Source organism: Bolinopsis microptera, chromosome 1 (genome assembly GCF_026151205.1).
Source record: "Bolinopsis microptera isolate Bmic1 chromosome 1, MBARI_Bmic_1.0, whole genome shotgun sequence".
Lineage (NCBI taxonomy): Eukaryota > Metazoa > Ctenophora > Tentaculata > Lobata > Bolinopsidae > Bolinopsis > Bolinopsis microptera.
The window spans coordinates 23,757,856-23,771,061 of NC_087072.1; the positions used below are offsets into that span (position 1 = coordinate 23,757,856).

Genomic DNA, 13,206 nt, shown 5'->3' on the forward strand with positions numbered 1-13,206 from the left:
AATTCTGATAACGATCAATTTTAAAGATAACGGAATTTAGGAGCTAGTTGTTTGATGATTTGAAAGTTGATTGAAAGCCGCAGACGCGGAGACAATGATATTGTATGCATGAATATCGAATTATTGTTGAGACGGGTTGCCCGAGGTTAGTACCGGAAAGCCCGAGGTTAATACCGGAAGCCCGAGATTGATGTCGGAGGATTAATTACTGAAATAAGCGTGATAATTGGACATGTTTAATGTTTAATTAAGCTGAATCAAACAGCTCTAATCAGCACAGCCTCGTATTATTTTGAGAGAGTTTTGTCACTTCAAAGAAGTTCAACAGCTAGCTCCCATTTTCCTTACTGTTAAATATGCTACAATAGTTTAAATCAGTTTCATAACGTGCTCGTTTCTCTTAGTCCCCCTTAGTCTTGTCCAAAGAAACCCTACAGCGCACAATTGGTGGAGAACCCGGGCACTGAAGTTCTACAGACTCCTGATCCCGAAGTAGATAAGAATTTGATCGATTGAAAATGGCTTCCATTGAATCACTTGAGCTGAGTACTGAAAAGAAAGCTGCCGTGGAGAACCTTATTATGCAAGCACAAAGGGAGGCTGCTGTGCAAGCTACTAACCAAGCCAAAGTTGACTTCAGAGCTGGAGTTGCTGGAGTCGCCGACCTAACTCGTTTGACCCGACCACTTCGCACATTACTTCGTATTTCGATAGCTTTGAACCTTTTCGAAGGATAATGAACCTTGAAGGTGCTGAGGCAATTAATACTTTCCTGACTTATCTGGACCAAAAGTCACTAAATGCCTTGATTGCCAATGACCTAGTTAGAAAGGACGACTGGACAGCATTTCGTAGAGATGCTATTACAGCCTTGACCTCCCCCAGTGAATCGGTCAAAGCAAGATACGAACTGAAAAAAGCTAAACAAAAACTGGATGAAACAGTGTCGGAGTTCGGAGAAAGACTTATGGACCTGGCTAAATTAGGTTACACTGCTGATGAACAAGACGCTATGCACTCCATTTTAGAAGATGCCCTGACTGGAGGATTGAACAGAGATGAAATTGCTGTTTCTTTGATAAATGAACCTGAGCTAGATTTTAAAACTGCTCTCGAAAAAGCCGTCAAGTTGGACGGAGCTTATAGGGCCAGGTCTTCGCTACGTGATGAAGATAATGTCCACGTCGCTGTTCTTAAAAATGAAGTTAGCATCGACAAGCATGAATCACTAGCCATAGGCGAAGCAGAACAGGCTAACAGACCTCACAATCATTATTCATTGGGCCTACCTCACTATACCGTCGGCCAATACGAGAGCTGCAATGGAACAGAAAATAGAACAGTGCAGCAAAACCAAGTCTATGGTATTGAACAAGGCTCAAATTATCATCCCCAGCAGTTCATTAATCAGCTGTCTTCTCACAATCCTGGCCAACCTGCTGATCCCAGATATGACCACCAACCTTATGCGGGCAACTTAAGAGGCCAAGTACAGTGCCACAAGTGCTATCAGTATGGTCACTACGCTAATGGTTGTCCTAACTACTCGGTGGTCCAAAACCAAAGACGAAACAACAGCGTCCAGTGTCACTATTGTGGAAACTATGGCCACTTTCAAAGAGATTGTCGTAAAAAGATGAGAGACGAGGGAAGTTGGAGCGCTAGTGGATTGAATGGACAGATAGGACGACCTAACTTCACATCGCCAAGATATGGTAGATCTGGCAACAGCAGACCTAGTCATTTCTCGGAACAAGGACCCATCTACAATGGACCTAACAGAGACCAAGAAGATGTTAGACCTCAAGAACCTTATCAAAGCCTAGCTTACCAGCCTGGCTACGATAATGGTTACAATAACAGAAGCTTCACCATTACAAACGCACCTGCAGCAGCACCAACCGCCAGCCATCCAGTGCACCAGCCGTACCAGAACACTGCAAGTAATCAGCATTATACTCCAAACAGCGGTCCTGTGGGTATACAGAACTCTGACCTGCTGAACCCTCGACCTCAAGCAAACTACTCGACTCCTTTCAATAATACATCTGAGGTACCACAAAACTAGGTCACCACTCCCCTGGAGGGAGGGGGAACACCTCTTCAGATTCTGTCTCTCCATCTTCACAGGTCAATTTCTGTGAAGGCCACGTTTACTTGGACTCAAATTTGTTTGGCACCACTGTAAACACCATTGTAGACACTGGCGCTAGTATGAACTCGATAAGTGAAGAGCTGGTTAGAAAGCAAGGATAATGTCCAGTACCTCTCCCGTAATTTCTTCGACCTGAAAAGATGTGAGCTATCTCTCGAAGCATCAAAGACCTTGAAAATAATGACAAAGATTCTCCTACTAAAGACTAACAAAGACTCGACCAGATTGGACGGAACCTTCAAGTAGTGGCTCTCCGATGAGGAATTACTACCCTATAAATTGTTGAGCCTGTAGTAAATGCTTGAGGGTCTACACTTCTCTGTTACTGGTAGTCGCTCACTGATCAGTCTGCGAAATCTTTCGACCTCGGTTACCCTGGATACCTGCAACATAATGCAAAAGAAACTCCTCAAACGGCTACGATGTAACAATCAACAATCAACAATCTATCAAACTAACAAAATAACATTGCAGTGAACACACTACTCCCCTCGGCAGGTTCCAGAGGCTCGACACGAGCCACGGGCCGGCCACGCTCATCAATCTCCTCGTTATCACTGTTGGTACTTCTTCTACTTATCCTGCTCTTCCCCTTGTCGGGTAGTCCCGGCTTATCGTGATTTGGAACACTGTATCAAAGCACAAAGTTCGATTGCAAAAGAAACTCGAATGCAAGTGAACTGAACAATAATTTTTAAAGACTTGAATTTACTGCCTAATGCAGCCCAAACAATGATTGACAGTTGAACCGATAATTCCACAGTTCCGACTTTGAATATATAGAATTTTACAATTTTGTCATATGATGCCCTAAGATTTTATACTGGTCCCACTTTTAATTCTCAACTTTTCAAAGACTGCAGAGAGGGATTTATTTTTAAGCTTTTCTACGGGGAAGTATTGTAGAGATCGAGTTCGCATGTGTAATTAGATTTTTAATTTTAGTTTCTTAATAATTTTAGTTTTTGTAGAATTCACGTAAAAGTTGTAAAGTTGGATATGGAGCTGTGCCAACTGATTCCAGACTGATTTCTTTAAAGTACCTGATTCCATCTCCTGATTTTGGGACAAGAATTTGAATCTAGGACAATAAAATGATAAATCCCATTTAATCTTAAATCATGAAGTAGTGTTAAATTCTTTGAGAGACCCGAGTGATTGAAACTTTGATCAATCGTCAAATAAGCGGAATCATTTATTGAACAGCATGACACAGTACGATACCGAATGATTGACAAATGATTTATGAATGATTACGGCCAAAGCCCGTTTCTAAGAATAAAGATAAATTCTGATAACGATCAATTTTAAAGATAACGGAATTTAGGAGCTAGTTGTTTGATGATTTGAAAGTTGATTGAAAGCCGCAGACGCGGAGACAATGATATTGTATGCATGAATATCGAATTATTGTTGAGACGGGTTGCCCGAGGTTAGTACCGGAAAGCCCGAGGTTAATACCGGAAGCCCGAGATTGATGTCGGAGGATTGATTACTGAAATAAGCGTGATAATTGGACATGTTTATATAAGCTGAATCAAACAGCTCTAATTAGCACAGCCTCGTATTATTTTGAGAGAGTTTTGTCACTTCAAAGAAGTTCAACAGCTAGCTCCCATTTTCCTTACTGTTAAATATGCTACAATAGTTTAAATCATTTTCATAACGTGCTCGTTTCTCTTAGTCCCCCTTAGTCTTGTCCAAAGAAACCCTACAGCGCACAAACTAACTTTTAATTATACGACGAAAAGTGCCAGGATACTGGATAATATAAAATTGACTGTAAATCGTTATTTTGGAGTTCATTACAATATTACAGGTATCTAGTATACAGTTCTTCTAACTTCTTTTTAACACGAACATTGACACCATATGGGAAAACTGTATTTAAATGTCACATACAAGCTTCTTGAACTATATGTCATTTCGTTCTTTCAATGTGGTATTATTCAAGGTAGAAGTTTAATCGGCATGATTGCCACATGTTCAGTACTATGGATTTTAGTGTATTTTTTCACATTAAAGTTGCGTTTTACTGTTTTATTTTTCAATCTCATTCTACATTATATTTTTTATCTTGAGCGTCCACGATATATATATATATATATATATATATATAGTCCAATTTTATCGTCATTATCACTTACACTATGCTCAATTAACACCTGGGTCCTGGGGCTCGTACCCCTGGTGCCAGAACCCCTGGTGCCAGGACTCCTATAAGTAGAACCCCTGGTGAAAGAACTCACCGTGTAACGACTCAATATGAGGTTGGGAGGACTCCTGGAGGTCGTACACCTGGAAGCAGAACTCCTGGACATGGACACGCTCCGACAAAGTTTGGTGGCAACGTGATTATACATGGTGGGCCAAAAGTCAGTACCCATACGTTGGGTCTTATACCTCCGCCGTCTTTTATATTTGAGATTTGTTGCTTTTCAGATGGCATACTGTACCTACTTGTTCGACTTCGAGGATTCCGTCGCCAAAATTTGAAAATTCGAATATTTTAGACCACGCCCATTCAGTATTAAAACACCTATATTGTTCTCTCTGAACATGTTGGACGCCTAATTTTTTCTGAGACGGTAGATTATTATATTTTGCATCTGATCTGAAAAAACGGATTAGAAATGACGAAGTTATCAAGCGATTTGTGTATCTCTTTAGCAAAATTGATTGGGTGATTTAATCATGTGACACCGTGACACGACACCTTAATTGGGCAGCCTTAACGATTCCCATAATGTTTAACGGGGTAATTAACGGGGTCACCTTATCAATATCACGTGATTAGGTAAGCCAATCACCTGATCACACGTAATGAATAAACTTGTTATGCTTCGTATCTCGGTCATCTGAGAAGCTATAAGTATAACTTTAATTTTTTCAGGACAAACGTTATTCGAATGGCCAAACACAATTCAATAAAATGTAGCCCGATCCGACTATCCAAATTATCAAATAAATGCGAAAATGAATCTTCATTTGAAAAAAATGAAGATGAATATTTTTCGAGTTGACAAATATTTCCTCTAACCAGCTAGTGGTGGTATTAAGTTATACAAAAAAGAATTATTTCAATTGGCCACTCAGTGACTGAGCTATAATGCCTAATGGCCAACGTATGGGTACTGACTTTTGGCCCACCCTGTATAATACCTTGATTTACGGTGTCAACCCATCGAGATCGTTGCTCTGCGAAGCAGAGCAACGATCGACGATGGGTTGATGCGAAGCAAGAATGCTAGTTTGCGCGGCGCAGCGCGTCGAAGCGGCGAAGTCCTCCAATATAATACTTAAAATGTTTTAATCACGTTGAATTCGCAGCACGACCTACTCTTTACTTGACCTCTGACGTTTTTATATATTTCCTAAATTCAATGTTTGATGTTCAATTTTTCATTGACATACGTTGCATGCCACTTTTCGCTTTTCGCTTTTCGCTTTTCGCGCGCCGCCGATACGAAACATGTATCAAATTTTTCAACATGTAAAAAATATTTCAAGATCATATCAAGACACACACTTTTAAAGACAGTCTGTTAATGAAACTTTGTCGGAGTCATCCCACATCCATGCAGCAAAACGTTTTGCTAAATAACGGGTTTATAGTTTTAATTTTTTTTTGTGATTACCAGGAAACCTTACCGTTAGGGGCCTAACTTCAAAAGTAAAAAAGATACGATAGAAACGTTTGGTTTTCAACAAAATGTTCGCCTTGTAAAAATAACGTTTCCTCTCCAGGAGGAAAATTCAAAACAATGTAGATTTTGAATTATCGCGAAAAGTCATATTTTAGAACTTATAAAACTGCGCAGCTTTAACTTTGCGGATTTTGTTCTCTGATTGGCTGAATCGTATCACGTGGTACGTGGTACAATTGCATTCTTGGAATAATTGAAGCGTGCAAATGCTATTCGAACTAACGAGCGCGCGTGGAGTTCAACAAGCTGTGAAGAGGCGATCACCCTGTAGTAATATTGCCAGTCGGTAAGGTCTGCTGGGTATAATTATAAACAAGTTTATCCTATTTTCATGAATGCGCGGCTTTGGCGGCCAGTTATTGACTAATTCACCAGGTAGCCATGTGTATACGCGTACTGCGTGACGCGCTTGTTTCACAAGTAGAATATAATTCGGCGGTCGCGCGCTACTGCAAGCGAGAGGGCTCTGGTTAGAGCAAATTAACAAATACATAAAATTGAATTTTAAATAGAAATGTGGATATGTATATGTATACGCTGCAATATTGCCGGCTGTTCGGGAGGCTGACAACGCAGGGTGCCATGCCTGTGGAAAATGCTATGTTTGTAAGCAAAGTTTCCTGTCCCCTTGTTCCAAATTTAGTAGTCACCATTCCAAACAAGTTTTCCCTATTACTAAATATATAACTTGTCAGAGTAATAACCTTATTTATTTAATGGAGTGTAGAACTTGTAAACAGTCGTATGTAGGATATACTAATTCTAATCTCCCTAAGAGATTTTCTAATCATAAGAGCCACATTAAGAAAGGTATCAGGAGTTGTAAGTTAGTAAATCACTTTTTAGATATTGATCATGATTTAGATTTTAGTTCAGTAGCCTTATATAACTCTTCACTTAGTACGCACCTTTCTGTTATTATAGTGGACGCTCTAGAATTTAAACCTGAAATAAGTAAAGCAGATAGGGAAAAGGCCATGGAAGCTAGAGAGGGGTTCTACCAGACCCAATTGAAAACCCTTGAGCGTTATGGGGGTATGAACACCCTCGATAGTAACCACATCCTTTTTAAATCCGCTGGAGCTTAGTGTTTAGTTATTTATTTTATTTAACATGATCTTAGCCTATAAACCCGTGTTTAGTTTACAATATTGCTATCAGAGACGTGTTATATTCATCACTATTTTAATATTTTTACTGCTTGATTCAGAGAAATCTAGCTTTTTCCGAGAAACTAATCTTTAATAGATTAGATAAAATGTACTCAGCCATTCTTTTTGTTTGATTATTACTCAGAATTTTTTAGTTTTGTACCGTTTTGAGTCACATAGTTTTGTACGTCTTCCTAAGACTTGTTTTCCTTTCCTAGTTTGTAAGTTATTTTAAAGATTTGTGTATATTCCAGTTGCTTTTAGAACAATTTTATCTCAGATAACGATGTTTAATAAAATGATGCAAAGAACTATTTCGAAGATCTAATCAACACCGACTTTTAATGTGTAGGAGTACAGCAACGAAATATATATATATATATATATTAAAATTTAAAACTTTCAAAACGGGGGCATTGATTGAAATGGCATATGAATATTATTATATTATGATTGTAAAATAAAGGATAAAATTTTAAATTTGTTTCACAAAATTTGTTTCACAATGAGAATGGTCCAGTTATGAGTTATCATAGAGAATCATGAAATAGAACAAGGGCTGTTTAAGATATTCGTTTAGGGAAAAGGCACATCGTAGAAAACATGGACAAAACTGATCAGAACTTCCATGATGAAACAAACAAACTGTACTCAAATCAAATAAAATCATAACATAATGAAACATTGGATCACTCAGATATAAAAAGGACGGATTCTCCTGAGATGCTCATACACATTATGATTACTGACCAGTGTCTAGAGAACATGAATATCTTCTTATCATGGCTACAGACCTTTCTGAAAAATGTTGCTTTCCTTGTTCAGGTCTCTTGTTTTTAAGGTCAGTGACCAGATGCTTACAATCTTTACTGGATCTATCAGGACAGATCCATACATTTTTTTGGTCCTCAACCAACCTCAATCTCAATGTTTTGATCAGAATCTGATGAACTGTTGTTTAGCTCAGTACGATGATCTTGCTTCTTCCAGCCAACTCTTGTTGCTTCGAAATGAGGTCTCTCCCCAATCTCCTTCAAAACTGCAGTTACCAAACCTGTTTACCAAAGCTGGTTACAAAGCTGTTTTTCCTCTTCTTCTTGTACAGCCCAACACAAAATCAGGTTCCTGCTTCTGTCGTCATCTGCATCTACACTCTTTTACCTTCTTTAACGTCGTATAGCTGTAGACCGTACTACACATTGAATTAGGATTCCTTTAAATATCAAATTGATTTATTGTAAACTTGTTTATTCTGTAATAAATGGCATAGAATTGAAATTTTTGTTTAACTGAAATTTTTGTTTAACTGTAACACTCTGCTCTGTTCTTTTATAAAAATACACTTTAGCTCTTAATCCCTGACTCCGCCGTTGTTTGTACTGTCGTCTCAACCATAGCATTAATTAACTTTAAAGTTGTTTGTCCTTGTGCACTAGCAGCTCGCCCTCAAGCCGATCAATTTTACCTTGTCTAGTAAAGCTCTTCCATTTTGAAGCACTCCATGGTCTTTATCATGATGCTCATTTGCCTCTATCCCAGGCGTACATGTTCAGTCCTTTTCTCAAATGATTGCACCACCTTTCAACACAGCCTTTTACATCTTCATGTACATTAGGATCGAAATTCTGAATTTTCTCCTGGGATTGGGTCAGATTCAGTTCATCCTCTAATACATCAGATGACTCATCTTGACTCATCTTGACTCATCTTGACACAATTTTAAAATTATAATTTAATTATTTTATATATATGTATTGTCCATAACTAGGGTGGCCTGCTAACAGAACCATGATCTGCCTTGATTCATCCTTCAGCACAGAGAAAAGCTCCTTTTTTTATACATTATGATTACAGAGGATCTGATATTTAGATATATATTGCTGTGCTGTAAAAATTGACTTTATTTATTTATTTATTTATTTATCTTTCATTTATCATAGTTTACTTCTATAATTATGTATACGCCGTGGCGTACACACTCAGATGCTATCTACATGGTAGCAGCAAACTAACCAATAAACTAACTGATCATAAACAAAAGTTGTCAGGTTCACACATTATATATGCTGCTCACCTTGGATATATATCTAACATTAGTACACAGTACACACCCTTTTAACACATTCTCATTCAACATCATTCCTCAATCCTTAGGAGTGGAGCTTTGAAGATTCCTGAATTAGGTCATATGTAAATTTACAAGATGATTCATTGTTACATATAATACATTTATGGATTCCCTAGTTGAGGGACTCCCAACCCACCACTTCAGTGGGTAGTTAATTCACCTCGTGCAAGCAAAATGTATACTTGTGAGGTGTTTGGCCTAGTTTAGCAAATGTACCCTCTAGATTAGATAACATGGTTCCTACTAATAATATCATTCATAGAAAATTTCATATTTTTAATAATGTTTCATAGAAAATCAGTGCCAATTTTGCGCAATGACCATGTCTTAAAATTGTGCCGAATAATATTTGCTAATATGCTTCAGTCATGAGCTATGATGGAATCAGTAACTCTCACCATTCACTTCAAGAACAGGGTCAGACTCTTCTACCCAAAACATCTTCCTGGTCTTCAACTTACCATGTAAGTTACTTTTTTATCATAATGTTTAGTATCTGTAATAATATTCATGCGTTAGATGTGACAATCTGAATATATATATTGTATGCCCTCTAAGAAACTGATTCTGAAGACTCCATTTATGGACATTTGATCACTCATCAATCAACAACTTGACATGGAATAATTATCTATAGTTAGATCATACTTCATTAAGCTTGTTTTTTAATTACTCGGTTATACAATGCAGGGCAATACAGAAAACGTTTGATTTGGGAAGTGACGACGAAGTGGAATTAGTAGACAGAATATCAAGTGAGAGACTGAGCCTATCTCAACTACACAGCTTGCCTCCTAACACCCACATTGTGTCTACACTCATACTGAAACACAATGTTAGTAACCTTTACAATTAATTAGTTTGAGTTTGATTAGTAGTTTGATTTGATAAATATTTAGTTATGAGGTTTATTGGATCGTTTCTAATTCTAATCATTAATTCTTTTGCTTTCGATTTCAAAAAAGTTAGAAGAAGCAGCAATAAAAATGCTGCCCCCTAACTCTGATAAGGCCTACTTGCCCAATGATTCTTACACTTTTAAATTGTATATCAAAACTTTTCTGATGTAATTTCTGCGGAAGTTGTGAAAATTTCAATGCATTGCAATGCTTCAAATACAGCAGACTTTATCTCACCGTGACACCTCTCACCGTGACACCTCTCACCGTGACACCTCTCACCGTGACACCTCTCACCGTGACACCTCTCACCTTGACACCTCTCATCGTGACACCTCCAAAATGATCCGGGGTTTTGTACCAGACTCATCAAAAACGTTACCATTGCATAGTAATATAACACAGTCTCATGAATATAATGTTACCATGGTAATGTAGTTAGTGACTAATTGGCCGGTTTATTCTCACTTCGCCTCTCCAATTCCCAATGGCTCATGTTACCACAGCAACCCTGCTAATTATCTTCCTCAATTACCCTCCCCCATATAATAATGAGGTGCCGCCTCATTTCTCTTTCTTAGTACAGTGCTGTGTATATATCAGTACAGTGTAGTAGTAGTTCACTACCTTGTGTGTGTGTACTCTGTCTTTAGTTTCTACTTATAATGAGGTTCCAGTTTTACAACAGGCATTCTCTTGTAAGTCCACATTTTCTTTTTAAACTTGTGAAATTATTGCTGTGAATTAAAAATGTTGTCCTTCTTCACTGCTAATAGAAACTACACTTTCATACCCCCTGTTTCACAACATTTTATTCCTGATGTATTAAACACAAGAGATTATTCGTTACGTTTAACTCGAATACCTCATAATACACACACGGGACTGGGAGACGGGTATCTGGTTAAAATGTTGCAGGGTATAATAATATCATCCCTTCTAACATTTAATGTTATGGTACCGGTGTAAAAGCAACCCTGCACCTGACTCTCGTTCTCCACGGAATATTATGATAACTTTCTGGGCAGAGTATGTAAGGCATAAGATAGGGTATATAATAGGATTTATAAGCGTGTAGTCATAGCACTGTGTTGTATAACGTTATTTTAATTGTAAATATGTCCCTGACGATTGTCGTTTATACATCCACATGAAACTTTTAGTTGGACAATAACATCATTTACTTTGTTACGCTAACAGGATTTATAAATCCTGTTAATATATAAATATATTAACACTCTTTTTCCCCACAGATAGAGACGAACAAGAACATGTGTAACAAAAGAAACACTCTCCTATCTCAAGAGAAGACTGTTGTTGTACACAAGCAGAATAACACCCTGGGTTTTAAAGTGCAGTATTTCTTTGCTCCCTCTCAGACAAACCTTGCTGTGAGTTCCCATTATGTCACGTGACTTACTTGTAACTTTAATTTACCTCACCTTACCTTATCTTATCCTTCTGTAGCTGTGATGTAACTGTACTTTTACTTTCTGATAAAGATATCTCAACTTTCTAAAATATTCCTTTTAGTATTTATACACTTGAAATAATGTGACTGAACTGTAATAATTTAAAATGACCACGTACAGAAAGCCAATATAACAACAATTACAAGTTGCGTAAGCAACTTGGTAAGGGTATTAGGGTGTATTATAGCGCACTTAGCTTGTCTTTGTAAGCTAACTATTGTAAGAAGTGTGTATTGTAACGTTTAGGGTGTGTGTTGGTGTGTAACATTGTAATGCTCTGACACAGCCACAAATGTGATAGTTCCGTGTGACATTATGAGAGTGTTATGTGTGTCAAACCGTACCTGCCCTTCAGTAACCATGGTAGTAACCATGGTAGTAACCGTGCTAGTCATGGTTATCCGTACCCTATATTCTCATATTTATTGGTTAGAATAAAGTAAGTTATGACAACTCTGAGTCAAATCTAATAATCTCACACCGTTATACTAATCAATATTATGTTATCATGTAATATTTTGTAATATAATTATAGTTACAAATCTATCCTGTAAAGTAAAATTTCATTTAGATAATTAGTAAGTAGTGCAATGGAAGGTAGCCGGGGGGGGGGGGGGGGCCGGGGGGAGAAGGGGGTGTGTTAAGGGGGCCGGGAGGTAGGTAGCCGGTGTGTTAAACTGTTTAGATGTTTGTTAAATGGTCCCCATCTTATTGGGGGGGGGGGGGGGGGGAGGGAGAAGGGGGTGTGTTAAACTGTTTAGATGTTTGTTAAATGGTCCCCATCTTATTGGGGGGGGGGGGGGAGGGAGAAGGGGGTGTGTTAAACTGTTTAGATGTTTGTTAAATGGTCCCCATCTTATTGGGGGGGGGGGGGGGGGGGAGGGAGAAGGGGGTGTGTTAAACTGTTTAGATGTTTGTTAAATGGTCCCCATCTTATTGTGTTACTTGAAACACATCAGACACACAACTATCTAGAGCTGGAAATTTGCCAAGAGTAATGAGCTTTAAAGAGCAATTCGTATACTGATAATATTATCTGCTATATTCATACACTGATAAATGATAATATTATCTGTTACATTCGTAAATAAACATTGGTAATATTATCCGCTATAGTTATATTTTACTTAACAGTTTACTGTTGTCTTCTCGTAATCTACGACTAAGATAAGTAGGTACCTGTTGCATTTGCTCGTTTCGTTGTATCAACCGGGGGATCATACACTTAGTACTGTACGTGACGTTGGGGTGGTGGGTCATATTTTCTTCCAAAACACAGTTAGTACTTTTGTACTAAGTGGTGGGTCTTCTGCTCATTTTCCAGAAAAACAGTTAGTACAAAATTACACTTAGTCGACGTCACTTACCGAACTTAGTACCTGATCTCCCACCCCCTCCCGGAATTTTCTCGGAAATTGATAAGATATTTCGCGAAACTAGGTTAGTGTTTATAATATTTTCCGGGAATTATTTACCCGAAAAGTCGAGTCATCTCAGACTGGCTGGCGAGAAGTTTCAAAACAAATAACAGTTGCGCACTATATATTACACACTATATTGTATTATGCGCACGTATCACATTACACATCTTCCAATCAAAATCAGAAAAACTTATTGTATTTTACTAGTGTAGTAGTGTAGTATGCAGAATAGAGGTACTATTATACGAGCGTTATATTATAGCAGTATTTATA

The 13,206-nt window shown here is 38.0% G+C and overlaps 1 protein-coding gene across 2 annotated transcripts in view; it reads left to right on the forward strand.

The window, feature by feature from the left end:
• The first annotated feature begins 9,495 nt into the window (after positions 1-9,495).
• The window catches only part of LOC134823426 (rho GTPase-activating protein 21-A-like), a 41,952-nt gene continuing 38,241 nt past the window's right edge, over positions 9,496-13,206 (forward strand). The window contains exons 1-3 of one of the 2 annotated variants that reach the window (XM_063834893.1): positions 9,496-9,605; positions 9,832-9,976; positions 11,294-11,431. In XM_063834893.1, the coding sequence (XP_063690963.1) occupies positions 9,517-9,605; positions 9,832-9,976; positions 11,294-11,431 (372 nt within the window). In that variant the 5' untranslated portion in view covers positions 9,496-9,516. The remainder of the gene's footprint in view (positions 9,606-9,831; positions 9,977-11,293; positions 11,432-13,206) is intronic. The other variant, XM_063834888.1, reaches the window with a different exon arrangement.